Source organism: Protobothrops mucrosquamatus, unplaced genomic scaffold, assembly GCF_001527695.2.
Source record: "Protobothrops mucrosquamatus isolate PMUCROS unplaced genomic scaffold, P.Mucros_1.0 scaffold19, whole genome shotgun sequence".
In the NCBI taxonomy this organism is placed as follows: domain Eukaryota; kingdom Metazoa; phylum Chordata; class Lepidosauria; order Squamata; family Viperidae; genus Protobothrops; species Protobothrops mucrosquamatus.
The window spans coordinates 1,953,187-1,979,713 of record NW_015386404.1 but is presented as its reverse complement, the minus strand read 5'-3'; the positions used below and the strand labels follow the sequence as shown (position 1 = coordinate 1,979,713).

General features: G+C 40.0%; 1 protein-coding gene across 1 annotated transcript; it reads right to left on the bottom strand.

Moving 5' to 3' along the window:
• Positions 1-3,947: 3,947 nt before the first annotated feature.
• On the bottom strand, positions 3,948-24,742 carry UPRT (uracil phosphoribosyltransferase homolog). Its single transcript, XM_015810765.1, has 7 exons — positions 24,441-24,742; positions 10,457-10,499; positions 8,401-8,470; positions 6,205-6,267; positions 5,792-5,953; positions 5,177-5,275; positions 3,948-4,391 (listed from the first exon to the last, which is right to left on the bottom strand). The coding sequence occupies exons 1-7, from the start codon at positions 24,740-24,742 to the stop codon at positions 4,285-4,287; spliced, it is 846 nt and encodes a 281-aa protein (XP_015666251.1). The 3' UTR covers positions 3,948-4,284.
• Between the last annotated feature and the right edge of the window lie 1,785 nt (positions 24,743-26,527).

Sequence of the window (26,527 nt, the reverse complement as noted above, 5' to 3'; positions counted from 1 at the left end):
CTCATTTTAGATAATATATAGTCATTAAATGTTTATGCTGCCCGATTCCCAATGACTCTGGATAGCACACAACAGTCTGCCTGTTAAAGGAGGACACGGACCAAATCATTTGTGGCAGAGTTCTGCCTAGAAATATTATAATTAGTATTTAATAATCTAGTTAGCCTTTTTTATGATCCCTTGGGACCAGCTGAAATTCAGAAGTAGGAAGGGTAATAACAGACCCTTTGCAAACATATTCTGAGTATTTGAGGCACAGCAGGAAGAAATTAAAGGCTTTGAATGGCTACGTAAGGAATTTGATGGTATTCTATAGCAGTGTTTCTCAACCTTAGCCGCTTTAAGGTGGGTGGACTTCAACTCTCAGCTGGCTGGGGAATTCTGGGAGTTGAAGTCCACCCACCTTAAAGCAGCTAAGATTGAGAAACATTGTTCTATAGCAGTGGTGGCGAACCTATGGCAAGGGTGCCAGAGGTGGCACTCAGAGCCCTCTCTGTGGGCATGCGTGCCGTCGCCCCAGTCCTGGGCCTTCAGCTGGGTTTTATAAAACTTTTTCGCTTTAGGCCTCCGCCGCCGTGTGCAAAAAAAAAAAAAAAGGTTCAATCAGTCAATTTCAGCTTCTCGCGGGGAAAAAAAAAGATCTTGCAAAATTGGAATTGATTGATTGAACTTTTTAGTCCCACCCAGTCTGCCGTTACCACTGCAGCCATGCCCACCCAATGGGCCACGCCCACCCGGCACCCGACGATGCATAAGTGGGTTTTGGATTGCAGTTTGGGCACTCGGTCTCTAAAAGGTTCGCCATCACTGTTCTATAGCATTTGAATTATCATCCAATATTGTAATGCTTGTCTCGAGATTCCTATTGTTTTAATTATTAGTTTTGTGGTTACAACCAACAAGGTGTACTTTTCATATATTATTCCAGCCATTTTTAAAGCAGTCACAGTTGTGCAAGATGCCATACATTTTCATCAATCTAAATGTAACTTAGGATTGTGACTTGATTGTGAGAAGTACTTCATTGTGAGAAGTCTTGACATTGTGGAACAAAATAACATTTGTATACTGGAACTATAAAATTTGCATTTTGTGCAGCATTATTCATGGAACTGGTTGGCGTTGATGTATGCGGAATTTTTCCATGCTGGAACATCCCAATTTCAGAAACCTCTCAAAGGCTTCCATGGTTCCACATTGACCCACATATTCCTGGGCATAAAATGTCTTCCTGAGAAAATGGAGCAGCGGAAATCCACCTGACGATTTTTGCAGAGTGTGCATCCCATTCTCACCACAAAACTGAAAGCATCACATTGATGTTTACTAAGGACAGCGAGACAGATGTAGTTAGGTAGGAAATCTGTGTTTAAAAATTTGGCCTTCTGTAAAGCTTGATTCTGGAGAACATCAGAATTGTTGAATAAAATAGGTGTTGCATGCCGGTATAGTGTAAGAATCAGCTAGCACAATGTTAAGAAATGTTTATTTGGCCCCAGCCTATAACTGTTTCTCATGTAAGGTGTGGTGCACAACTGAAAGCACAACTTACTCTACTTGTAACAAGACAGGACCATGATGTATCTATGACAATTGAATGTGTTACACATACCATTCCTTTCTCCTCACCTGGTTGGGAAAAAGTATACTAGAGATAGGGACATACAATATCTCAGTGTTTCTCAACCTTGGCAGCTAGGAAGATGAGTGGACTTCAAGTCCCAGAATTCCCCAGCCAGCCTTCTTCCAGCAGCCAAGGTTAAGAAACACTGCAGTATCCTATGTACCCCCTTCTCAACTTTTGGGGAGATCTAATATAACTGCCCTCCCCCATCTATCTATGACCCATCAACAATTAAAGTATGCAGAACAGGACTGTGAATACCACGGAAGCTGCTTTAGCTCTGCTTCTTGAAATGTCTGCCTTGTAATAATGCACCAGTACGAACAAAAGTGCTTTGGTGTTTTGTCAGTTGCACTGCTTGCTTTCCAGCACAATAAAACAAGTATACCAGGACCTACATAAAAACATTGATCAGTGCATTCCTATATTAAGAGAAAGGATGTGTTTGTAGTGGTCAGGGCTGATGGAGGAATAGAGCTGACTTTGTAGAATGCTAAAAGTTGATTGTGTTTCCTATAGCAGAGTCGTAGAGGAGTCCCTTATTGGCTTAAAATGAAAATCAAACATTTGAGGTAGAGGATTCGCTCAAAGATACGTTATTTCTCAGAAATACTTCACACTTAATACATTGCAGTTATAATTCAATTCTTTCTCTGAGCTTGTAAGAGCGGTTTAAATAAGATAAGAGTGACTTCCTCTGGGAGGGAGGAAAGATTACTCAGTGAAAGACTACACGTGGATAGGTAGAGAATGGACGGATCCTTTAAACAGTGACATAAACCACCAGCAGCTATTGATTTGGCTGCACTTTTGCAAAATACTTTGCTGAGTCTTTTTCTTTTTTAAATCAGAGGGATTTTGTAAAATCACATTAACCTTTAGTTTGGATATTACTGATTAATAATCTTAGGGGTGGCAGCAAATTGCATGGCCCTTTATTTTATACATTTAAATATTTTGTTCACTACAGCAGGGGTAGGCAACCTTGGCTCTTTTATGACTTGTGGACTTCAACTCCCAGAATTCCTGAGCCAGCTATGCTGGCTCAGGGATTCTGGGAGTTGAAGTCCACGAGTCATAAAAGAGCCAAGGTTGCCTAACCCTGATCTATAGTAATTCCTTCCTGGGTTTCTCTTTGGTATTGTATAATCAAGATACAGTTGTTTCATTGATGATATATCGAAGTGCAGATTTCCCCATTTGATTTTATAATCAGAAACCTACGAAATGGATTCCTTAAGTCCAGTATAGTGGAGCATAATCATTCCTAAGGATTCTCAGAATCTCTTGGTTGTAAAATATTCTGCTGTTAATGTTGAGTCTCCTGAATGTTTAATGGTTACATTATCTCAGGTTCATTAACTGAAAACGGTATGTTTGTGATCGTGTTAGCAGTCTGAAGCATGGAAATATTTTACAATAAAAATGTTTTGTAGAATCACATTTGAATATTTAAATATGTTAAAATTTATTGTGTAATGCTGCATTTTTTTAAATTCAAATACCAGGACTCCAGACTGGATTAGTTTATTTCTCTGGTTTTGCAAGATGTAATCTGCCATTATGATTTAGCTTAGTCACAGACTCAGTTTCCAACATCTTATCCAACCATCTCCAAGCTTAAGGTTATAGCAGGATGTCCTATATACTTAAAATGTAAGAAGCAGAAACTTGCTCTTAAAGAAATAAAAATAAACATCCTTAGGTCTGATGAACAGAAAAATGAAGGTTAACAGAACTAGAACATTACTGTTTGTTTTTTGAAAAAAAAAATGCAAATAATTTGTAGTTCTAGGGTACCAGCTGATTAGCAACCAGGAGACAATTACTGATATATCATAGCCAAGCTAAAAATATTATCCGGACAGTGACCCATAATGGCTGTTTTCAATATACAGCAATGATCTTTCTGAAATGGTTTGCTTTAAAATTGGGTACAAGTCACCTGTAATGAAATGAAACATTAATTTTGTCTTTAATTCTTCTCATTTGTATTATTAATTGTATTTAATTTAAAATTCAGTGAGATTTACTATCAAAAGAAAACTAGCTGACCTGTGGTATAAAAATCTGGGCAACCACAAGATGGCAGCAAAGTGTGAGCAGTGTAATATTTTGCGCACACCATCTTTTGAATTATGCCTGCATTTTGTTTATACATCTTTGTTACAGTCACAAAACTTCTATATAGCTTGAGAATGCAATCTACAAAAACTAAAATTGCATCCAAAGACTGGCACAAATGTGTCAATCGCTTCTAGCGAAAAATCCGTTTCAGAAAAAGGTCCAGTTGCGGTATAAAAACAATAAAAGATACAGACAATGGTGTTTTCACAGTTAGTTTATTTTGCCGTCGCAATCAGCCAAATTGGCTACAAAGAATAAATAAAGTAGAGGGCAGCAATTTGAATAACCCAATATTAGACGTCTGTGGTCTGCGTCATTGCCCCGACTCATCATTAAAACAAAAACTAGACTTAAGATCAAGTATCTATCCATTTAAATAAAAAATTAGTGCAGGTCAACTATTTCCACCTTTGGACAAAAAAAAGAAAAACAAAGATGTTAAATATTCCCATAGATACCTCCACTTCAAATTATAAAATGTAGAAAAATGATATAATATCTTACAGTAACAAAACACAAATTGGTTAAGTACTTCAGTCTGTTCCAAAATACTTCTGCCCAAAATGTGTAGGTGCAACTGGATGAACCTCTGTTGTTAAAATTGTGATATCTGGAAATTCCTGGATTATTGATTTGGCACCTTTAAAAAAAAGAAAACTGTATATTATATATGTAGCGACATTGATTTTCCACTTCTGGAATGTGCCCTTTTTACCCAATTATTACAAGCTTTAATCATCAGTTGACTTTTTTTTTTCCTTTCCCAGTATTTTGTGAATTCAACAGTTGTATTCTCTTTGGACATAATAGTTAATTTCTATATGTCAGCTTACATGTGACAATTTCTGCAGCTGTCAATAAGGAATTCTATAATACAGAAATGACGCCGTCTAGAATATTCTTATTTGCATAAAAAAAACTCAGATGTGTCCTCATAGGCATCAAGCACATACACACAAATTTTCTTTCATTTAATCTGGCTTTTCTAACATGAAAGGATTTTGCTACATAGGAATGCTGAAAATCTTTTCAAATGTTTATGTATTATATTCATAATTACTCATTCCATCTCAATTTGTATCTACAATATTTTGAAGATGATCACATCAGTGGCTTTTCTAAGGTACACCAAAGGCAGTCTGTGTTTCAAAATCTTGCACCAGAAGGGTTAAGATTACGTTTCTCCATGTAACCAATTGTTTTATCACGTTCTCCTTAGTTTTACATATTTGTTTAGTTGTACATCTATGCTGAAACGTTCTGTCTTCACTTTTTAAAGAAATCAACTACGTGGCTGCATATAGCCTGTAATTAATTTCTCTGTTCATTTCCAGCATGTGTAGGTATCCCCTTATATGACAAGAGAGCTAAACTCTTTCTCACAAATACCCTTATTTTTATGACTTGGTCATAGTTTGAACTTACCATGGGGGGTAGAGAATAGACTCAGCAGGATTATAACATTGGGCTGAACCCCGTGTTCTATGAGGACCTTTACGGCCTCGATCACAGTGTTGCCGGTGCCTTATAAATGGGTGGGGGGAGAGGAGTAGAAAGAGAGGGAAGAAAGCAGAGGTGAATTATCCAACTGTCTTTTCAAATGTGTGTGTCAGAGTCATCTTTCCTTTCAGTATGATTACAATTGGAGTTAGTGTCTAATTGTGGCACAATCTATTCCCAATTCTTTTTAAGAAACTTCTACAAAGTATTTGGCTGAATAGTTTGGAACTTGGAAAGAAATAGTCAATTACTAAGTATTTCATGAAGATTTAAAAATCTGTGGGATTCTACACAGTCATGCCATTACTTAAATTACATTAGCAAACTCCCATTATTCATTTTATATTATTAGATACCTCTTACTCAGTATGTGCAGCCTAGGATCAATGTTTTACCAGCTCAGTTAGATCAATGAATAGACCTTCCAGCAAAGCATGAAACTATTTTGTGGCTCACAAGCTGTCCTCACTGACTTATCTATGTTCCAACTGAGCACTCTGCAGCCCACACAGCTTCTAATACCGCCTTTAAAACACTCACTCAGAATGGGGTACATGAGGAGGACTTTTCTTCTGTAGATGTCTGGTGGAAATTTTGCATAGTATACTTTGGCTCTCTGGGTCTCCTCGTCGCTCTGGATCAGGATCTTCCCTATCCGTATAGATCTGCAGCAATCGCGCAAGCCCTGTTCCATCGCCTCCCCTTCATTGGGAGAGGAAAATAGGAAAATGTTATGCAGCCAAGAAGGACAAGTAGATTACTAGCTTTAAAACTGGTATTTGTACTCTCTTCCTTGTAATTCTATGCTATTTTCCTAAATGTGATTGACTATCTTACACAAGTGAGTTCTGTGCATTATTTTCCAATCTGCATTCTGGCATTATCGATGATGTGATGTATGATTAATAATAAGAAAAACTAACAAGCACACAAGAAAATTGTAAGTGACCTACCACTTCTCATTATGCTGACTCCACAGTTTCCCTTTTCAAATTTCACTCCTTCATATTTGTACCCTGTTGAAAAGACATACATATTCCTTATATTCTTATAAAGAATTCTTTATTCTTATAAGAACAAAGAAGTTTCTCCAGGAGTTGGTATTCTTCATGTTATTCAATAGTAAACCTAATAACTTCATTTCCCAGACAGCTTTTACTGCAATGACATGTTTAAATAAGAAAACACGAGGTCCTGTAAATTTGGAACTAACCAGTCACAGAAAGGAGAATACTGCAATGGTTGACCTTCAGTGACCATAAATAAATAAAATTTAACTTAAAATGCACTTTCATTGCAAAAGTTTACAGATATTTCTTTTTAAGTGTTGAAGTTTAGTCCATACTTTTTTGGGGATACACACAGAGAAAGAAAAACTCGCTGAGTTGCTGTTGTTGAATAATTAGTTGTGTGTGTCTTTCATATTCTGACTCCAAGTCAGAAATCTGAGGAAAGAATCTAGTCACATCTGCAAAGTAGTACCAAATTAACTACGGTATGGAAGCTCCCTGACTTGTTTCCTAAAGCCCTCCCCAGCTTTCCAGGAGGTTTGCTCTGCAAAACTGTAGCCTGCATGTAGGAACAAATCAGGTCAAGAAAGCTATTTTAGGCTAATGCATTGAGCAAAAATCCAGGCAAAATTAAGGGAACAACTCTATTTATTTACAGACTTTACAGACAACTCTATTTATTTACAGACTATTGTTCCAGTCATATACTGTAGACTCTGGCTAGAGAATGCAGCTGGTTCAGCCATTTCTGCCAGAATGAAAAGCCAACTGATTGAATGTAACAGTGCTTCTTGCTTAGAAATATAGTTTATGATTTTGAACATCTGAAGCTAATTAATACCTGGCCACAGCAGGAACAAAAAAAAACAAAAACACAACACATAGCCAATTTGAACCTATCCATATCTGTATGAAAGATCTCTAGGAAACCCCAGGCTTGTATACCAGGCTGAGAAGTCAAAATACTATTAGAGAAATGGGTAACTGCAAAGCTACATGGTTTCCAAGAAATCGAGAAATCTCCAGGAAGAGTGCTCTACCTAAAAGGGCTTTTATTTTCACCTTTACCGTTAACAAGATATAAAATAAACGCAACCTTATTGCCAACTGATTCTACCTGGATCTAATCTATGAATCAGAAAATATAAAGCTCTTGCTTACATAAAAGCTCTCAAACAAACTATAATAGAAGGACATATTGATACAAAATAAGTGAATGTATCATCTCCTTGCTAGTTAATTATAGTTGCAACATTTCTCAGACCCACTTGAATGAAATCTAGGGTGAGATGCACAATACTGCAACGTTCCAATCAGCTGGAAACACAGCATCTCTCAGTCACAGGGTCACCATTATAATCAGTGCACATTGTTCTATGTCTGACCTGTTTTGTTGTTGAAAAATACAATAACAGAGATTGGACAGGAAGGGTTTACAAGAGTATGTATTTACATCAGAATGTTATTTAGTCTTTATAATTTTAAGGCAATTCACAAATGCGATCTCTTTAGAAATCTACTAGTCCTACATAAATTTTTGCTGTTCTTTGATGCCTGGGACAACAAAAATCAGACAAGGACAGCAATCTTTTGAGAATGTTATTTAACATTACTGCTAGAAAGTATTCCATGTTTTGTTTAATACTTTATTTATGCTAACTGTTAAGATACCGTATCTGCTATTTTTTTTAGCCTTGTGCTAAATATAGTTCGTCCTTGGTTAGCAACAGTACTTGGCACCAGGAACTCCATTGCTAAATGATAGGGTCATAACGTACAACAGCACATGGCTGCATCCACTTCTGATGGCAAGTCCAGTCTTGAGGTGGTTTAAGCGTGATGTCACGTGATCGCCATTTGCAACCTTCTGCCAGCTTTGCCACTTTGCTTGTCTGAAACCTGTAGTGAGGATTGCAAATGGTGATCACGTGACTGTAGGGTGCTGCAACAGCCTGCCAGTTGCCAAGCACCTGAACTGCAACCCATGATTGTGGGAACTCTGCAATGGCCGCAACTTCAAGGACCAGACACGTCTCCTCATTCAGCACCACTGGAACAAGCAGTCATTAACCAAGGACTACCCGTATATAATTTGGCCTGGGACACCCCCACACTTGGGGAGCTTCTGCCTTCTTTTACCTGTTGGAGTGGTCACTGTGCATTCTGTGTATGGTAGCCGGTTTAATCCTTCCTCAACCACCAGTCTGATCTGCAAGAGGCAAAATTCAAATAATCACAGCAAAACCAAAGTTTCAATAAAAGCATTTCTCACTTTTATAGTAAGCAGAATTTGTTTCCTCCTTAATCTAAAGTAAACTTACAGGGAGTCCTCCACTTACTACCAATTGTTTAATGACCATTACAAAAGCCTCAGGAAAGGTGCTTTATGGCCATTAAGCATTTCCAATCATCGGAAAATGTTGCCCTCACCCGGCAGTCGTAGTCATGTCAGCGCATCTTGGGCATCTGGTAACTGACTCGCATTTATGCCACATGATCACAGGAGCCGTTTCTATTGAAGCTGATCTCTTCTGGGCACGTGGCGGCCTTGATGGTTTTAACTCACGAACATTAAGCCCAAAGCTCTTAAAGCTATAACTAAAACTAACTGAGCTTACGAGGCATGCCCAGTCTGGCCCTTTGCAAAGAAAAAGAAGGGAAAAGGGCTAAATTTTTGATTTTGGAACTGAAGGTGGTTCACGCAGCTGTGGGAAAGTGAGGACAGCTCTTCCCCCCCCCCCTTCTTCTTTCACCAGGAAGCCATCTGTAGTCCTCCAGCCCCACGCAGGAAAATGGGGAAAGGGCATTTTAAGACACTGCAGCTGAGTGGCTGCCTTTTTCTTCTTGGTAAAGCGTCAGGCTGAGCCGCCTCGTGGGAGGAAGAAAACAGTGAAAGTCACAGGGCCCAGGGCAGGGCAGGGCGGGCGGCTGGGCTGGAGCTTCCCAGGCATTAGAGGCTGGGGGGAGGCTGCTTCCCACTCTTGGTGTCTCCTGGCCTTTGGAACCAGCTGCTTTGTGCCCTGCAGTCATTGAACAAACAGTCACAAGTTGAGGTCTAACTGCATAGGACAGCCACAATGGTGAATAAATAGAGAATATCTTGGAGGATTCGCTCCACATTTATTGGCATTACTGCTGAACCAATAAAAACAACAGCATTTATTTATTTAACTCTTTGATTCTAGAATCTTTCAAAAGGCAATAAAACAAGATTTCCAAAAGACATGTTTGAATGATGACTTTTAGCACGTTCAATTGTATTCACAGAGGAACCATCTGCATGAATCAACTAGTGCTATTTATCAAATGGAGAAAAATATATAGATTCCAGATAAATAGGTATTTCCAAGAAAACTGGCATTGAAAAATACAATAATAACTGTCCAATACTTTAAGATTGGTTATATTAAGTAAAAACACCAATTGATTCAGAATCTGTTATGTATTCTTGAATATATATCCTAAAGATTTATGTTTAAATTGTTATGTGGAAATATTTTACTTGTAAAACAAGCAAATATATCTTGCCGCTGGGAAAATAAAATTCTATTTTTAAAACATAATATTTAACTTTGAATTCAAATTTTACATTAATAAATCTCACTGAGCTTTGATGGAATTGCAATATAAAAATGAGCGTGGTTGCTCACGTGTTTAAGACCCCAGGTCGGAGGTTAGCAAGCCCACGTTTGAGACCTGAATGCTGCTGCATGGCGGGGTGAGTTCCCATCATTTGCTCCAGCTCCTTGATGGGGACATTAAAGCAGCCCCTACGGGTGTCCCCTGGCAACAGTGATGTCGCCAGCTAATTATTTCAATCCAGAAGCACCCTAAACCAGAGGCCCCCAGCCTTTTGGGCACCAGGGACCAGTTCCGTGGAGAGAAGTTTTTCCGCGCACCGGAGGGGGCATGGTTTTGTGTGCTGCCTGCATCCCACAGATGGGGCTTTGCTTCTTTGTGCAGTCCGGTTGCTGGCATGCCAGGGCCCGCTACCGGTCCACAGACCAGGGGTTGGGGACCCCTGCCCTAAACCATGCCTGACATAAATGGGGAATGGGACAATGTGAAAACAACATAATAATATAACTATACCATTAATGTCAATGACTGATTTTTAAATAATCTATAAGTTTAAAGATGAAGTCATGCTAATAATACCTTCATTAATGAGCACAACATGAAAAATATGGCTTACCAAGCGATCAGCAGAAAATACGAAGTCCCCTCTACTGGCGGTCCTGAACAAAAAGCAGTAAGAAATCAGTTTTATTAGGGATTCAACTTAGGTTTGAATCACTTTGTTAGTTATCCCAGAATATTTAATATAATTAAAGTGTGACACTAGCAACGTGCACATTTTTTATCTATTTTATGAAAGAATGTCTAGACTTTAAATCTGGTATCACCAAGACCCTTCAACATTAATCATCATAGCAGCCACCAATACTGACAGAGAAAAACTCCATTAAAAAGATTCACTGAAGTCATCCTGTTCTGGAATCTGGAACTTTTTATTTATTTCTTTGGGCGACAATAAGGAGACAGGATTATCTGTAAGTATGTGAACAAAACTCTACATTTATTTTAAGCCCCCCCACAAAAACTCAAAAATGAGCAGCATAGTAAGTTTAATAAAACAAAATGGATCTTGCATTCTCAAAGCTCAGTAACATTCCATATTTCTGCATTTTATTGAAATTAGCTTCTTTTAGTGCTTCTAGTCAGACTTAAAGAATCTGACAAAAATATATCATTTATCTTTCTGAAGCCTTTATTCATTATTTTAAGATATGAAAAAAGTTTGCAACAAACAAGCTACTGTGGGCCATTCTCAAATAGCAAATCACGTGTTACCAGTTGTACATGCAGAATAGAACAGAACATAAACAGAAACGAATAGAACAGAACAGAACAGAAGAGAAACAGAAACAAATAGAACAGAACAGAACAGAATTCTTTACTGGTCAAGTGTGATTGGACACGCAAGGAATTTGTCTCCAGTGCATAGGCTCTCAGTGTACATACAAGCAACAAGTGATAAATCATGATCATAATCATAAAATACAATCATCATAAATCATAATACAACACCCAGTGATAGTCATAGGATACTAAATAAGCAATCAACATAAATCATAATAGGATACTAAATAAAAACAACATAAATCATAAGATACAAACAACAAAGTTGCAATCATAAGAAGCTAAGGAAATAGGTAATAGGAAAGATGAGAATATAGCCCAACTAGGTGCATTTAATTATGCAATATAGCCCAACTAGGTGGTTTGGATGACCTATAGCTAATCTGGTTCCCTGAGGAGGAGGCTACCTTGTATTACATCCTCATAACTCCACAGATTTTAAAGCCTTGTTAACATTCTCAAGCTTCCATGGAATTGCGACTGTAGGTGGCAATAGCGGCAAGCCGAGACAGAATATATGTTCCCTCATTTCAAACACAATCTACGTTCACAAAGGAGATCTATGCCTTCCTTTCCATAAATAAAGAAGTTTTTTAAAAATGAAAAATAAAAAAAAAGAGCAGAAGCTGGGAACTGGGTTGGGAAAAGCCAATAACTAACACTTGTTCTCCCCAGTTTCTGATTATATTTTGGAATCTCCAGGAATGTGAAGAAAAGCCAGGTAATTTAAAACGGACAACAGTAGTTTATTTCTGTAGGCATAGGTAAAAATAATTACCGGTAGTAGGATTCCATATTACAGTGTTGTTTTTTTATTGTGTGGTTTTTCCATTTCTCTTCTAATTATAAATCTGAGCTTTTATGTCCAACATACATCAAACTCAGACAAGGTGTACAGGGTTATTAATTATATTAAAATATATATTTTTGGGGGGATAATTTGACTCCTGTTTCAAATGCCTTAGGAGAGAATTTGCACTAGACCAGTGCTGTCGGCTCTTCAAGGTAGGTCAGACTTGAATACCAAAGTCATGTAGATTAAAACTACTTTTATTATAGGGTTACAGCAGGGGTCTTCAAACTTGGCCAGCCGTGCTGGTTCAGGAATTCTGGGAGTTGAAGTCCACAAGTTTGAAGACCCCTGGGTTACAGTAATAGACTCTTGCAACTCTAAATGTGCCTCTCCCTTCCATGCCTTTATCCTAAAGAGGAAGGCCCCGTCTAAGATGCTTGCTCAAATTCCATTCCTCCTTTGGACTCTTACTTGACCCATTGCCTTGGTTGCAGCTCTTCCTCCTCTTGCTCAAGGTTATTCCCACAGGCCCTTACAAGCATCACCTTGTGATCTGTCCAGTGCATCACATTATCTATTCTATAGTTTCTCTTTACTCACCCTGACTGCTTGCATTTTATTATGTAAGTAGGGATTTCTGCATTTTAGAAGTTTGATTTTGCTCATGACTTGTGAAATCGGTTTATTTCCCAAGGAAGAGTTAAATTCTCTAGTCATTGCCAGAGTTTGCATTACAGCCTTTTTTCATTAGTACCTTTTCATTGTCAACTGGACAGCACAGGCTGTGAGAGCCAGATCTTCCACCCATATCAGGATAAGGGGAAGGATGTCAGGAAAGGCAGGTGGTATTTAACCAACCCCCAGCAGGAGCCAGAACAAGGGGGGAATATTCAGAGGGCTTCCAAAGGAGGTTTGAGACACCAAAATGCCACTCTATAGGCTGAGCCAATCTGCTACATACAGAATCTAACTAAATCATTCTGCTGTCAGAACAATTCAGTAGTAAAATACCCTCTTAAGTTTCCCCCTTTATCAAAATCAGTTCTCTGGAAGGCCAGGAATTACAGTGGGAGAAAAATCTCATTGCACAATTATTCTGTCTCATTATTCTAAGCTTTTTTCTTTTCAGCAGCATAGTGGGAGCAAAAATTATAATTACGAAGGATTGCTTCTAGAAAATCTAGAGATTACAGGTCTCTAGGAATGAGATGCTTTTGTGGGAAGTCAAGAATGGCTTTCAAGATAAGGAGCTTTACACAGAAAGCATCAACTTTAGTACATCATAAACTTCTAACAAAGGCTAACAATCAGATATATAACAGCTTAAAGGCTGAGGTTCTTTTCCCTGGTCTTTTGTAACGAATTGTTTCAAGCCTGCTTCTTATGCTGGGCAGTTGGTCACATATGACATATGCTTACAAAATGATACTATCTGTCAAGCGTTGGGGAAATCAAGAGATCCAGACAGCTCAAATGAGTATAAAGATTTGTTGCAAACTTAAGCTCTCTACAAGAATCTGACCAACTAAGGTTGAGGGAAATTAATGGTAGATAAGAAAGGCATTCAAGGTGGGCTGGATTTAGATCTCTTGTGGGGGTGCAGGGACTCATGACTTGTGACATGTTTGACCCCTCCCTCGGGCTCAGCCTGGTCATCTCCTACACTAACTGGTCCTGGATTCCTTGCTTCCTGCTCCAGACTCCCCCCGCCTTTTTTTTAAAGGACAGTGACGTTAATAGCTATTCTCCAAGAATTCCAATTGTAATATAGATTCTGACAGATCTAAAGCTTAAATCTGATTCATTTTTTTTTTAAAAGCACAGAGTTTGCAACTGAAGTAAACAGAATTTTTAAAGAAGTGCTAAGTAACCTAAAACAATTATTGGCAGAACAGAAACATAAAGAGTCCCCCTCCCCCATGTTTGTGTTCAGTTAGTTAATTATGGATTTCAGTAATAGACACATACCGTTTGGAGCTGCTTCTATGGAAACCAGCTCCCAAAATCAGCTGCCCCAAATCTCCTTTTTTTATTATAAACTGCTGCAGTGTTACCATTAGCCTTGAAATCAAACAGACCAACCTCTGCTCAAATATTTCATGAAATTTATTGCCCTCACAAAGATCAACATACTGATGTAAATAAGAAACACCAATATTTAGTTATTTATTGAACATACTTATATGGCTGCCCATCTACCAAAGGCACTTTGGGTGTTGGACAGTTAAAAACGAAACAGAAACACAATCCAAAGCATAAGTGGTAGTGATCTCCTGAGCAAATGCACCTCACCCATATCAGATCTCCAAGGCCTGGGAGAATAACCAGGTCTTCACAGCCCTGTGAAGGTTGCCCATATCTCAAGGACAATATTTTATCTACAAGACAGGTGCCATGGGAAAGGAGGCAGTTTTCTGAGTACCCACCAAGTCAGGGGTAAGCAACCTTGGCTCTTTTATGACTTGTGGACTTCAACTCCCAGAATTCCTGAGCCATAAAAGAGCTAAGGTTGCCTACCCCTGCACCAAGTGATACTGCCTCAATGGGAGGCAGAAATATTTGGAAAGGCAGTCCTACAAGTAACTTGGCCCCATCTCATGTAGAGCTTGAAAAATGACAACCAGGACCTTGATCTATCACTTTCTCAATGACCTTTGTCAGAAAGGAAAGTTTAGAGACTAAATGAACATTATTTAGTACTGTACCATAGTTCCAAGGATGGCCTCCCACAAAAACATCCAGTTGGTATTGCTGCTGATATGGTACTTGTCTACTAGTCCTTAGCTGGCTTCCTCCCAGTCCCTATAACTCCAGTCGAAAAACATGCGTTCAGCAGTGTTGCTGCACTGCTGATGGTTCTCTACAGGTGCTGTGTCATTGTCGCTCCAGACCATCAAACCTCCACTGGCTGCCTGACATGTTCCAGCTGCCTAGTTGAGCACACCATGAGGGCTGCTCTCTGCTCATCACTAGGATTGCCACCACCCATTTTGGTGCCACACCAGGATAAAAAGCTAAGGGAATGTTCCACAGTAACCCTGTAGACCGGCTCTATATCATGAATTCCCTCACCTACTATCTGAAAAAACTTTCTGCGGCATACTAAAATCCTCTAACACCCAACAACAACAGGAGATGCCTGACTGGGGAAAAATATTTTAATAACTAAAATTGTAGTATATTGGTTAAAAGGTTTGATCAGAACCCAGAGTTCGCAGGTTCAGGATCACTAGCAGTTATGACGTTGTGTGACATTGAGCCACTCATTTCTCCCAGTCCAACTATTTTGCAAGATGGCCTTTGTAGGAATAAAATGAAGAAAGAATTGGAATGAAAGATGGGATATAAATCTAACAAAACAATACACTGAAGAACTCTGGAGTGGTGCATCCTGAATTAATTGAGCCTATTTAACTAAAAGTACCAACTGTGCAAAATCAATACAATCTTTGCTCTTTTGTGCACATTACCAAATGAGGAGTTGAAATCACTGCATATGGTTAACACATTTCAAAAGGCTTGCTCCATTTCATACGTAAGCTTCCATATTTTTGTCAGGGATTCCATTTTTTTATATTTCTTTTGGGGTATTTAGCACTAGTTTTTTTTAAATAACACAGATATAACTTTTCTCTGAATTCATATTTCCTAAACTTAATATGTATTTCTAGGGGATGATTTAGATTACTTGAACATGAAGCAAGAAAATTGTATTTCTCTCTGCTTCTATACTAACTGCAACTGCTTTGTAGAAACCCAAACATAGAAAAAAAACTCCAAATTGTTTGTATCATATCTACTTGCTTCTGTGGTTACCAATAATTACAGATACAGTTCCTTTGCAAACTAACGTGTCCATTATAACTAATCTTTATCTGCAAAATGCAGTTATAAGAGAACAGTAGTGTATTTTAGGATGAGCATTCAGTTTATGCAGGTTTACAGGCAAAAAGGCCTAGCAAGGTTCAATGAGATTTATTTATTGCATTCATATCTTACCTTTTCATCTGAGAAATATATTCAAGGCAAGGAGCAGAAAGCAAAATATACAAACAAATTAAGCACATAGTTGTAAGTACTGGACATGGAATTTAAAAGATGAATTCACTCAAAATGTTGCACTCAAGAAATGAGTATTGAAATCCTTTGTATGAGTCTCTGCAAATGAGGGCATACCCTAAAGGGCCTTTGCTGAAGATATTTAACAGCTGGAGTTTCATAACCAGCTGTTTTCATACTGGTATCATCGGATCATTGTGCTTTGTACCGAATAGCACTTTGGATGCTGTATATTGTCCACCGCTATTTCCAAATATTTTCCAATATTAACCCATTATAGAACACATTGTGGGAGCACATTGTTTATGCTACAGATGAAGCCAGCACATGAATTACTGCAGGTAGCAGATTAAATAATCGGATAGGCATATTCTATGCCATCTCCTTAGAAATGTCGTCAGTATAGGGTCAATTAGTTATCTAATGTACATTTTACTTTCTACTCAACTGAGTATAAAGCTCAACTGAGTATCTTAGGCCAACAATTATTAAAAGTACAAAATAGAACATTAAATCAATACAAACTTTACTTAACAATTAAAAGCCCAAAGAAATAGGAAGGCAATGTTAGTCTTTTGAGGAAGGCACAAATTCCCTACCTCTAAAACAGACTAAATCTCAATTATACTGCTGAATTTTTTTATTAATCAATAGCATATTTAGAATTAACCTTCAACGTGTTTGTCATTGGACCCACTGTCAAATCCAAACTATTTCTGTGGATTCTAACTGTAGTCTTAAAATTACATACCAAAAAGCACTTCGTTGGTTTCAACGCACTGGTTTCACAGAAATATTAAAAGGCATTGGGACACAACCAAGCCCTATGAAATTCTATGGGCAACAGTAGAATTCTAGTGCTATGTGTAAAACCATAGCCTCCAAAATAGCTCCTATTAACTTCATGTTAGACTAAAAACCCAGCATTTCAGTCCTCTGAAATCTAGCCCAGTGAGGCAAGTCAGAAGAATATCATAATACTACCAATAATTTCACAAATCTTGGTTCTAGCAACTTTAATCACACCTATCCATCATGACCAATGGCTGACCTACAATGCTAAAGCATCTATATGAGAAAGCTTTTGCTAATAATTGTCTGAAAACGAAATCTCATTATTAAGATATAACTAAAAATTCCGCATAATCTCAGATCCTTCATCTAATCCTGGTGAGATAGGGGGCACCAATGGCTTTCTCAACAGAATTTGTACTCTGATAAAATTGATTGCTGGTCATATGTAAAAAGTATTCCATGGGAAGGATTCCTACAGAACAGCTGCATGAAATCAATTTAACTTCCTCTTACTTTGACTAGCACAAATTTTATCATACGGCCTCCAGAATTGAAAAAAGCAAAGCACGGCTAATGGCCTCCATTTTCTTTGTGTTTATTAACTCCTAGAAGAAGCTCTTTGTATGCCAAGTCTGGCAACAATAAAGGGCTCTGCTTTTAAAACATCCTGCTTGGAATACACAAATCAAAGGGTACAATAATACAGAATTTCATTTTAAAAGAATCAAAGTAAAAAGTATACAAATTAACAAATAGGTGGACATACACAGGGACCACCTTACCGAAGTACTACTGCAGCGATGATCACCACACTCCACATCCTTTGATTCTACTGTTTCTTTAGTGACTCAGCCTAGTCCAATTCTGCATGACCCATCTTTTTTTGGAGAAGATTGCATCTTACTCTTCCTAATTGTATTTTATAGTCTCCTCTCTAGCCCTGGCAGACTCCAGCTGTAGTTTTCTACTGAGTGAAAGAGAAGAATCACCCATTTGAAATTTGCCTCAAATATTCCATTATTAAGCATCTACAGTATTTATTTCAGGTGGGGGATCAATAATTCTGGAACATTGTTAGTACTAAATGTAGCACAAATGAAATATACTAATATAAATACTTTGAGGGTAAAATATTAATCTTCTGTCAAAACAAATATCTGAGATCATTTGGTACACCAAAAAGCCTCCTCATTCCTACAGGATATTTGCAGATGTTCTGCACCTGCTTACATACAGTATTCCTTATCAGCTTGACAGCACATCCACATGGATTCTTTCCTACATCAGTTTCTTTCTCCTCTTTTTTATCCATAACATACATTTCTCTAATGATGCAACACAAAGACAGTAGCACTTAAAAATGCCCTTTGGTGAGAGACAACTTTCCATATTAAGGATTTCACACTTTCCATAGCTGCTTTCTGCACCGTCTCGAGAGTTATAAATTAATGAATCCTTCAGCACATTAATTGTACAACATATTCTAGATATTTAAAGCTATGTTTCGATACTAATAGAAAATAATTTGAGTGAGATGTTTTTATAACAGGAATACACTGCTCCTGACACAGTGGGTCACTGCTGAGTGCAGCAATAACAAATGTATGAAGTCAGCGAAAGCAAGCAATAATTCTACTTGCCCTGGAGCATGCAACTAATCAGGAGGCTGCCGAGTACAATTTGTACGTGAGGAAAAGCTCTCATCACAGAGTCTGTTTCAATAGGAAAGGGTGACATTTTCTTCAAATTGAACTCAACTGTTGGTGACATTATGGACATGGCTGTGTTATTTTTTGGCAGCAGTACAGAAGGGGATTGCCGCTGCCTTCACGAACTGGGACCCACGTTGGCTGCTCGGTTGACAAACCCAGACACGGTCAGCCAGGTGCTGCCCCCCACAGAGGCTTATTCCAAAGCAGAGAGGCAGAACAGGGGAGTTGGAAGTAGGTGCTGCAATAGCTTTAGAAAAAGGAATAGCTGTAGGCACAACTCCATAAGCCACTAAAATAAATCAGGTCAGTGTTCTTTACAAAGATGACCACATCCATAGACTATATTAGGAAAAAATATCGCTGGCCAAGTGAAGCTGGAGGCTGACCCCTGGGGAATGTCTGCCCCCAGCCACGAAAGCTCATGAGATGTCTCTTAGGCCAATCATCCCCAGATGGGCTCAGCCTCCCAAGGCTGTTGTGGTGAGGAAAGAATGGAATCTAAATCTAACAAGCTGACTAAACAACCACCATTTCATCAGGAAAAGAAGAAAAACAGGAGAAAACAATTGCTTCTGATAAGAGACCCAATGCATTTGGCTGTCCCCACAGGTCAGCAGGAATAGATAGTCCTCGACTTACGACTGGCCACTTAGCAACTGTTTGAAATTATGATGGATCTCACCAGGGATGCTTATAACCCGGATCCAAAGTTCTGACTCTCCCCCTGCCTGTGGTCACATACGCATATTTTGGGCACTCAGCCAGCAGTCTGCCTTTACAACTATTTGCAGCATCTGGCAACTGCAATTTGAGGTTTTTGCTGGAAATTGGCATTTATTTCTGGCTTTCGGCAAGAAACACTCATTGCAGACAATGGATTTGTATGACGACTGCCACAAAAAAGTTGTAAAATCAGGCATGGTCATATGGTGACCAAGTTCATGAGCAGCACAATTTACAACTGTAATTCCGGATTCAATTCTAAGTTAAGGGTTACCTGTAGTAACCTTTACATGAAGTATTTCCCTCCCCCCTCGATGTTACAGCAAGTACCTATTTCTTAAATTCATTGCAGAACTTGCTTTTATCCATTTCTCCCCGCTTTCTTTTACGTTCTTTTAGAATGTAGACAGAAGCAAAGTCTTTGCAAATGCTCTGGAAGCCTTATAAACAATGAAACTCAAAATGCTTTGAATTAAAAAAGCTAATGCTTCCATTACACAGGAAGTACATAATTACACATTATGAGATTAACACTGAAATAAATCAGTGAACTGTTACAAGGTGGGAAGCAAAGACATTTGTGGTGTAACCTTTATGATTTTTCAAATCTTTAATAGTAAAATGGCATTTATTTTCATAGCATTTCATTGAAGACACATGAGATTATTTGAAGCAATAGGCTGTAATTTGTCATTACAGATGCGAGTTCATTGTAGATCTCATACTTAAAATTTTCTCATAGGTCTTGAAATGTCCTGTTTCATCGTTGTTCAGGAGCAAGTGATGATCTCATTTCAAAGCTTTTACTGTATCCTACATGTGTGCTTTCATTTTTATATTTCTGTACTGTTTATCATTATTGCATGTTATTTTGACTGAAAGATACCATCAGTGTAAGAAATGGGTAGAAACTCCTTACCTACATAAGGGAATAGAAACAAGCCACTGATCCTAATGTAATTCTTTCCCAAGTACACTTCAGATCTGAGCCAGCAAATATTTTTCTGTACGTTGGAAGAATCAGCTTTGGCAATCTTAATCATCTGTTTTGCTGAATGCTGTGAATATGACCCTAAACAATTAAGAACCAGAAACAACATTACTGTAACCTTGAAGTCAAATCCAAATTTGTAGCACAGTTCTTTTAGGACTGATGTTATACAGTATCAAAAGTGACTTCTCCCTGTTAAGCATACCTAATTCCCTCAACCATTCATCATATGATTTAGCCTCTAGACCACTTATGATTTTTGTTGCTCTTTGCTGCACTCTTTCTAGAATCTCAGAATCTTTTTTGTATTGTAGGAACCAGAACTGGACACAGTATTCCAACTGTGTCCCCACTGGTGCAGTATAGAAATTCAATTCGATTCAATTCTATTCCTTACTTTTCTCACCACTGAACTGCATTTTGTTGGACAGGGACCAGTGTTGAAGTCTATCAAGATCCCTCTGTATCCTGAGTCTGTTTTCTAAACTGTTGGTTATTCCTCCCAACTTGTTGTCATTTGCAAATTTGATGAGTTCCCCTTCTATCCCCTCATCTAGATGATTTATGAAGTACTGGGCCCTAGACAGAACCTTGAGTACCCCACTGCATGCTTCCCTCCATGTAGATATAGTTCTATTAAGGAGTACCCACCAAGTTCAGTTGGTCAGCCAACTGTGAAGCCATCTGGTGGTGGTGCTGTCTATCCCAGTTTTTTCTATCTTTCCAAAAAGTAGGCTGTGACTGACTTACCAAATGCCTTACTGAAGTGCAAGTAAGCTATATCCACAGTATCTCCCTAATCCACTAATTTAGTTATTTTATCGAAGAAGGTAATAAGGTTTGTCTGGCAGGGTGCTTTTTTTAACTAGCCCCTGTTGGCTTCTAGTGATCGCTTTATTCATTTCTTGATACTCACAAATCTGCAGCTTGATTTTCTTTTCAAGGAAGAAATGGCCATTTAAACAATAAAATCCAGATTTCAGGAATTAAGCAAACTCAAGTAAGGCCATCCTCTACATTTAAAATATGTCCTTAGGTTTTATTGTTCATTTCTACTGAAAAGATTTTATTTTATAAAGCAGAAATTATTGATTTATTTGGGTAGGTGTTGCACTAGAAAATTTCCAAATCCGCCTCCAAGCTAAGAAAAAAAATAAGGAAACCAATTTTCAACCTTCATTGCCCTATCCTTTCTGCTGTCCTTGATTTTTAAATGTATACATTTAGAAAAATATTTGAGACAATTTGCAATCTCATCTAGATTAGAACGTATTTCCATCTTTTGCCAGAGCAGGATTAAATGAGAACATGTAGAATTGCTGTATAAGCTTGGATATATTTCCCAAATCAGCTTAATAAAAAGGAAACATTACCTTAAAGCAAGATCCATTTTATTGGTTCAATATTTCTGGTGCATGTAAGACAGTACCAATGTCTATAATATCTACATTCACTGTGATTTGTTTGTTAAAAATTGTTTGATATTAAGATCAATGAAAACCATGCAATCCCACCACTTACATAACATAGTGTATTTCAAAGCCATAATATCATTGGAATAGATTTCAACAAATTGTGAAGCAATGTAATTATCACATTAATTATAAAACCAAAATCAGAATAGGTAAGAATAAGCAGCAAAATTTTAAGACTGAGATCCTCAGACTACATTAGCTGTTTATAAAGTTAGTTATTGTTGGCCCTTTGTTCAAATGAGCCCCTTGATACTTAGTGAAGCATCCACATTAGATGTGTGGCTGTTATAGCATAATATTGGATATATAATTCTCATTACCCAGGAATCTGTTCCATTCCTCCTGCCAGCAAGTGTGATAATAAATGTGGACAATCTACCTTCGATTTCCTTGACATATGAATGAGAAATAGCTTGTTTCTGAACAAATTTTGTGACTGGCTAGAAAAAGAACAAACTTGAGAAGCTGGTTTATGTGTACCAGCAAATAATGAACCCGGATGTCTCTATCTGCTTTAACTACTAGAGCTGGCAAGAAGCCTGAGGTGAAGTCATATACTTTGCTAGTGACCTACAAGCAAAAAGGAAAATATATTTTGAAATTATTATTCTCAGAACACAAAATTCTGGCTTCATATTGCAGCTACAGTATGGGTTCTTTTGCTTCCAACTTCACTAATGCTATAATAACTGAGTTAATGCATTACAGTAAAATGATTTTGTTAACAACGATCACTGAGTAAATCACAGCGAGTTTTATTCTATACATTAGGTCAAAACATATAGCTTTATAAGCACAGTGGTTGAGTTCAGTAATGCTAACTCAGGGGTGGATGGAGTGCTAAAGCTTTCTTGCATAAAGGCCACACTTAAGTCTTTCAGTGGCATGAGGGCCCCCAGCCAAATGGGTGGGCCCAGGAAAAAAAAACCCTAAGTTTTATTAATAATAAATGCATTCAATACATTTTTCTGTCACTTTAAAAATGTGCTGACAAACCTTTGGTCTTTCTCATATTATGCAATCCTGTGCTCAGCTGCAAACTAACCCATACAGGTCTGTGCAATGTGAGAAATCCATCAGTCTCCATTAAACAAGGTTATTGCAAGAACATTCATTTCATCTGAAAAGCCTGCCTAGCCCAAGAGCTCTTTTGCATCTACGTATAAAGGAAAATGTTTTTAATAAAAGACAGCTGGACTCATCACATCTTACAGTACCATGACAAAACCAGATCTGAGTGCAAGCCAAGAACAGTGAGACAGCAGAGGCAGACTTGCACGGGCACACTCCCTGAACTTTGACTGACGCAGACTTGAACTGAAAGCCCTGCCCTGAAAGCCCTGCCCTGAATGCCTGCCTGCCTGCCTGCCTGCCTGCCTTTCAGAACAGGCTTCACTGCACTCCTTTGATGGTTCAAAGACATCATCGCTTGCCCCCGCCCAGGCCCATGTCTTTACAGAATAGAAGATGCCCTGGGCCAGGATCATCTGGCGTGGCTGTACTTTAATACTCTTCTAAGCTGTGTAAAATCTGGATGGATGACTCACCCATCTCTCATGCATTTCTGATAAATATTACCTCAAGAATTATTACACACCAAGAGTAACTTGCCTGTATTTCAGAAGACCGAAAACCAAGAATCCACATACTTGTACTCGTTTACCCGCTGAAGCATTTGCCTGGCCGACATTTTTACATCAACATGCTTACCTATAAAGACCCCTCTGTGCTTATGAAGTTGGCTCTTTCTCAAAACATAAATTTTAAAAAAATTGATCAATATTATTCCACTAGTCAGCTGTAGTGCTTTATCTTAAATTTGCTTTTTTTTAAAGAAGAGCGTAACATTTTTTTCTAACATTTTTTGTTACTTTCTTTATATTAAAAGCAATAAAAAACCTACCTCACAGGGTTGCTGCGGTAAGGGAAATAGGAGGCAGAAGTACAGGTAGTCCTCGACTTACAACAATTCATTTAGTGACTGTTCGAAGTGACAAGGGCACTGAAAAAGCGAACATGTGGCCATTCTTCACCCTTACGACCACTGCAGCATCCCCAGGGCCACGTGATGAAAATGCAGATTATTGGCAACGGACTCGTACTTATGTCGGTTGCAATGTCTTGGGGTCCTGTGATCCCCCCCTTTGGCCACCTTCGGACAAGCAAAGTCAATGGGGGAGCCGGATTTACTTAACAACCATGTGGCTAACTTAAGCACTGTAGCGATTCAGGTCACAATGGTGGCAAGAAAAGTCGCAAAAGGGGGCAAAACTCACTTAGCCAACGTCTCACTTAGCCACAGAAATGTGGGGCTCAGTTGTGGCCGTAAGTGGAGCACTACCTGTTCTGATCAGACATGTTCACCGCCTTGGGTTGACCCAGATCAGGGGTAGGCAACCTCGGCTCTTTTATGACTCATGGACTTCAATTCCCAGAATTCCCGAGTCAGCTCAGCATGATGGTCTCTGCCGCCCGTACCGGAGCCCGCAGCCCGCAGCCCGGCCGGCCCTTCGGCTCCTCTCCCGGCCGGACGGCTGGCTCCCCCAGCGGCGACGCACCCCTCCCCGCGCGGGCGAGGCTGCCCACCTGCCCGGCACCCCGCTTGCTTGCTTGCAACGCCCGCGCGGGGCCGCCCACCCCCCCGGCGCCCCGTCAGCCACGCGGACGCTCTGCACGCGCTCAGAGGGCAGCCGGCGCCCCGCGCTTACTTGTCCCGGATGATGGTCTGCAGCTCCCGGATCTGGTCGTTCATGGGCAGCAGTTTGAGCTGGGCCGCCGCCGACCCCGGCCAGTCGGGAAGCGTCGTCGTCGTCGTCGTCGCCTCGGCCGCCTCGGCGCCCCCGTCGCCCGCGCAGCAGCCATTCCCGCCGGTGCAGCAGCAGCGGCTGAGCTCGGCGCCGCCGGCGCCGCCGCCGCTGCTGCTGCTATCCGGGCTGAGACTGTCGCCGCTGCCCGGGCCGGGGTCGGCGAAGCGCAGCTGCCGCGGCCCGCCCTCGCCGCCCGCCGGCATCCCGGGCTCTGCCGCCGGCGAAACCCCCGCCGAGCCCACGCGCCGGTCGCGGCACGGCATCGCCTCCATGCGCCGCCGAGGCAGCCACGGCGCCCCGCCACGCGCTCCGCTTCTTTACCTCAGCCGCGGGCCCGCGTGCCGGCCAGTGACGTGGACGAGCTCGGGCGCTCCCGTTGGCCGCCGCGCCTGCCGCTCGGCCCCACGCCGCCACTCTGCGCTCGGAGGCGGGGCCGGTGCCCGCCCACTCTTGCCCACTAGCGCGCGCGCGCTCTCCCTCTAACCCCGCCCCTTTCTGGCCGAGGCGGGAATTGCGCGGAACACGCGAGGATCTGGCTCCTGCGCCGGCTTCCCTGCGTGGAAGTGCCGGGGGCCGGATGGCTACTGGTCTTGCGTGGGCCTCCCCGGAGTCCGTCCATTGGTTGCTGGGTCTCGCTGAGTGGGAAGAGAGTTCGCGCCGATGGAGACTCCCCAGCGCCCGGCTCAAAATACATTTCCCAGAATCCTTTGCGCGAAAGCAGTTAAAGGAGCGGCTTATATTATTATTATTGCTGCTATTACGCGTGGGGAAATTGGTCTTGCGGGTCCTTTGGTGCCGCGCCCTCCGAGGGGACGCCGTGGCCCCTTCTCTTCCCATGCAGGCGGGGCTGCCTCCGTGCATAAGCCGCAAGGGAGCGTCTTCAGGCGAAGAAGCCACGGATGCTGGTTGCAAAGCGCAAGGGTTGCATTTGCACCGGAGGCTAAAATAGAACATAATTTCTGAATGGCGAGGGCGCCTTTGCAATCGCACGCAAGTAGCCCTTGACTTTATTTCCACAACGGGGACCCGAATTCTGTTGGTAAGCAGGGCGGTGGTAACGTGTAACCGCCTTTACGACCTTTTTGCCATAATTAAGCAAAAGGCTGCAGTTAAATAAATCGTGCAATCGTTAAGCGAATCCACCTTCCTCCATTGAGTTTCCTTGTCTGAAGCCAGCTGGGAAAGACACCAGTGGCAGTCACGGGAAGCTTGCAATGGTTGCCAAGTGCTTGAATTTGGATCATGTAACTGGAGATGCTGCGAAGGTCATAAATGCAAAGGCCGGTGGTAAGTCACTTTTTTCAGTGCTGCTGTAACTTTTAATGGTCACTAAATGAATGGTTGCAAGTTTAGTAAAGGTTTATAGTGCAGCATATAACACCATAGTATCTAATTTTCTGTTTTATACAGAAACATCCTGATATCATAGAATATAGATCGTTTGTACAGCAGAGGATCAGCCCAAATATATCCTAATTTTCCTAGCTTTTAGAAGAAACAGGTGCAAACCTATCTTTTTCCACTTATTTTTACAACTTTTTTCTCTTTCCATTCCTGTTTATATTAATTTAATTGCTATTTTCTGATTTTAAATATATTGTTTTCATTTAATATTTTATATTTAAGTATCTTAAGTTTTAGAAAAATAAGTTGAACTGTTTGGTTAAAAATTGCTTTCCCAAAATTAACTGCTTTTTTATTTAAAACCCACAAGAAAATAAACTTTCATTTCTTTACTTAGTGATTTAAATTATGCTTATATAACATAAAAGAGGCTAAGGACTTTGATATTAGAATCAAAATAAATAAAGCCCAATTCTTATATACAAAATGATATGTAAAAGAAAAGATGCTAATCGGCCCAGATGTTCTAGATTTGCCCGCCTTTTGGGGTTGTTGTCCGATTAGACTGGGGCTCAATTTATAAAGCCAAGGACTTTAACAGAGTGATGGAAACAATGCCAACACATTAGATTGATCCTTGGGGC

Bases quoted from the DNA above. Each gene is read 5' to 3' on its own strand.
- UPRT (XM_015810765.1), bottom strand. From the start codon at position 24,742: ATGCCGGCGGGCGGCGAGGGCGGGCCGCGGCAGCTGCGCTTCGCCGAC. The intron at 10,500-24,440 runs GTAAGCGCGGGG...CTTTTTGTTCAG, and splicing joins CAGACCATCATCCGGGACAA to GACCGCCAGTAGAGGGGACT. The intron at 8,471-10,456 runs GTAAGCCATATT...TGCCTCTTGCAG, and splicing joins TATTTTCTGCTGATCGCTTG to ATCAGACTGGTGGTTGAGGA.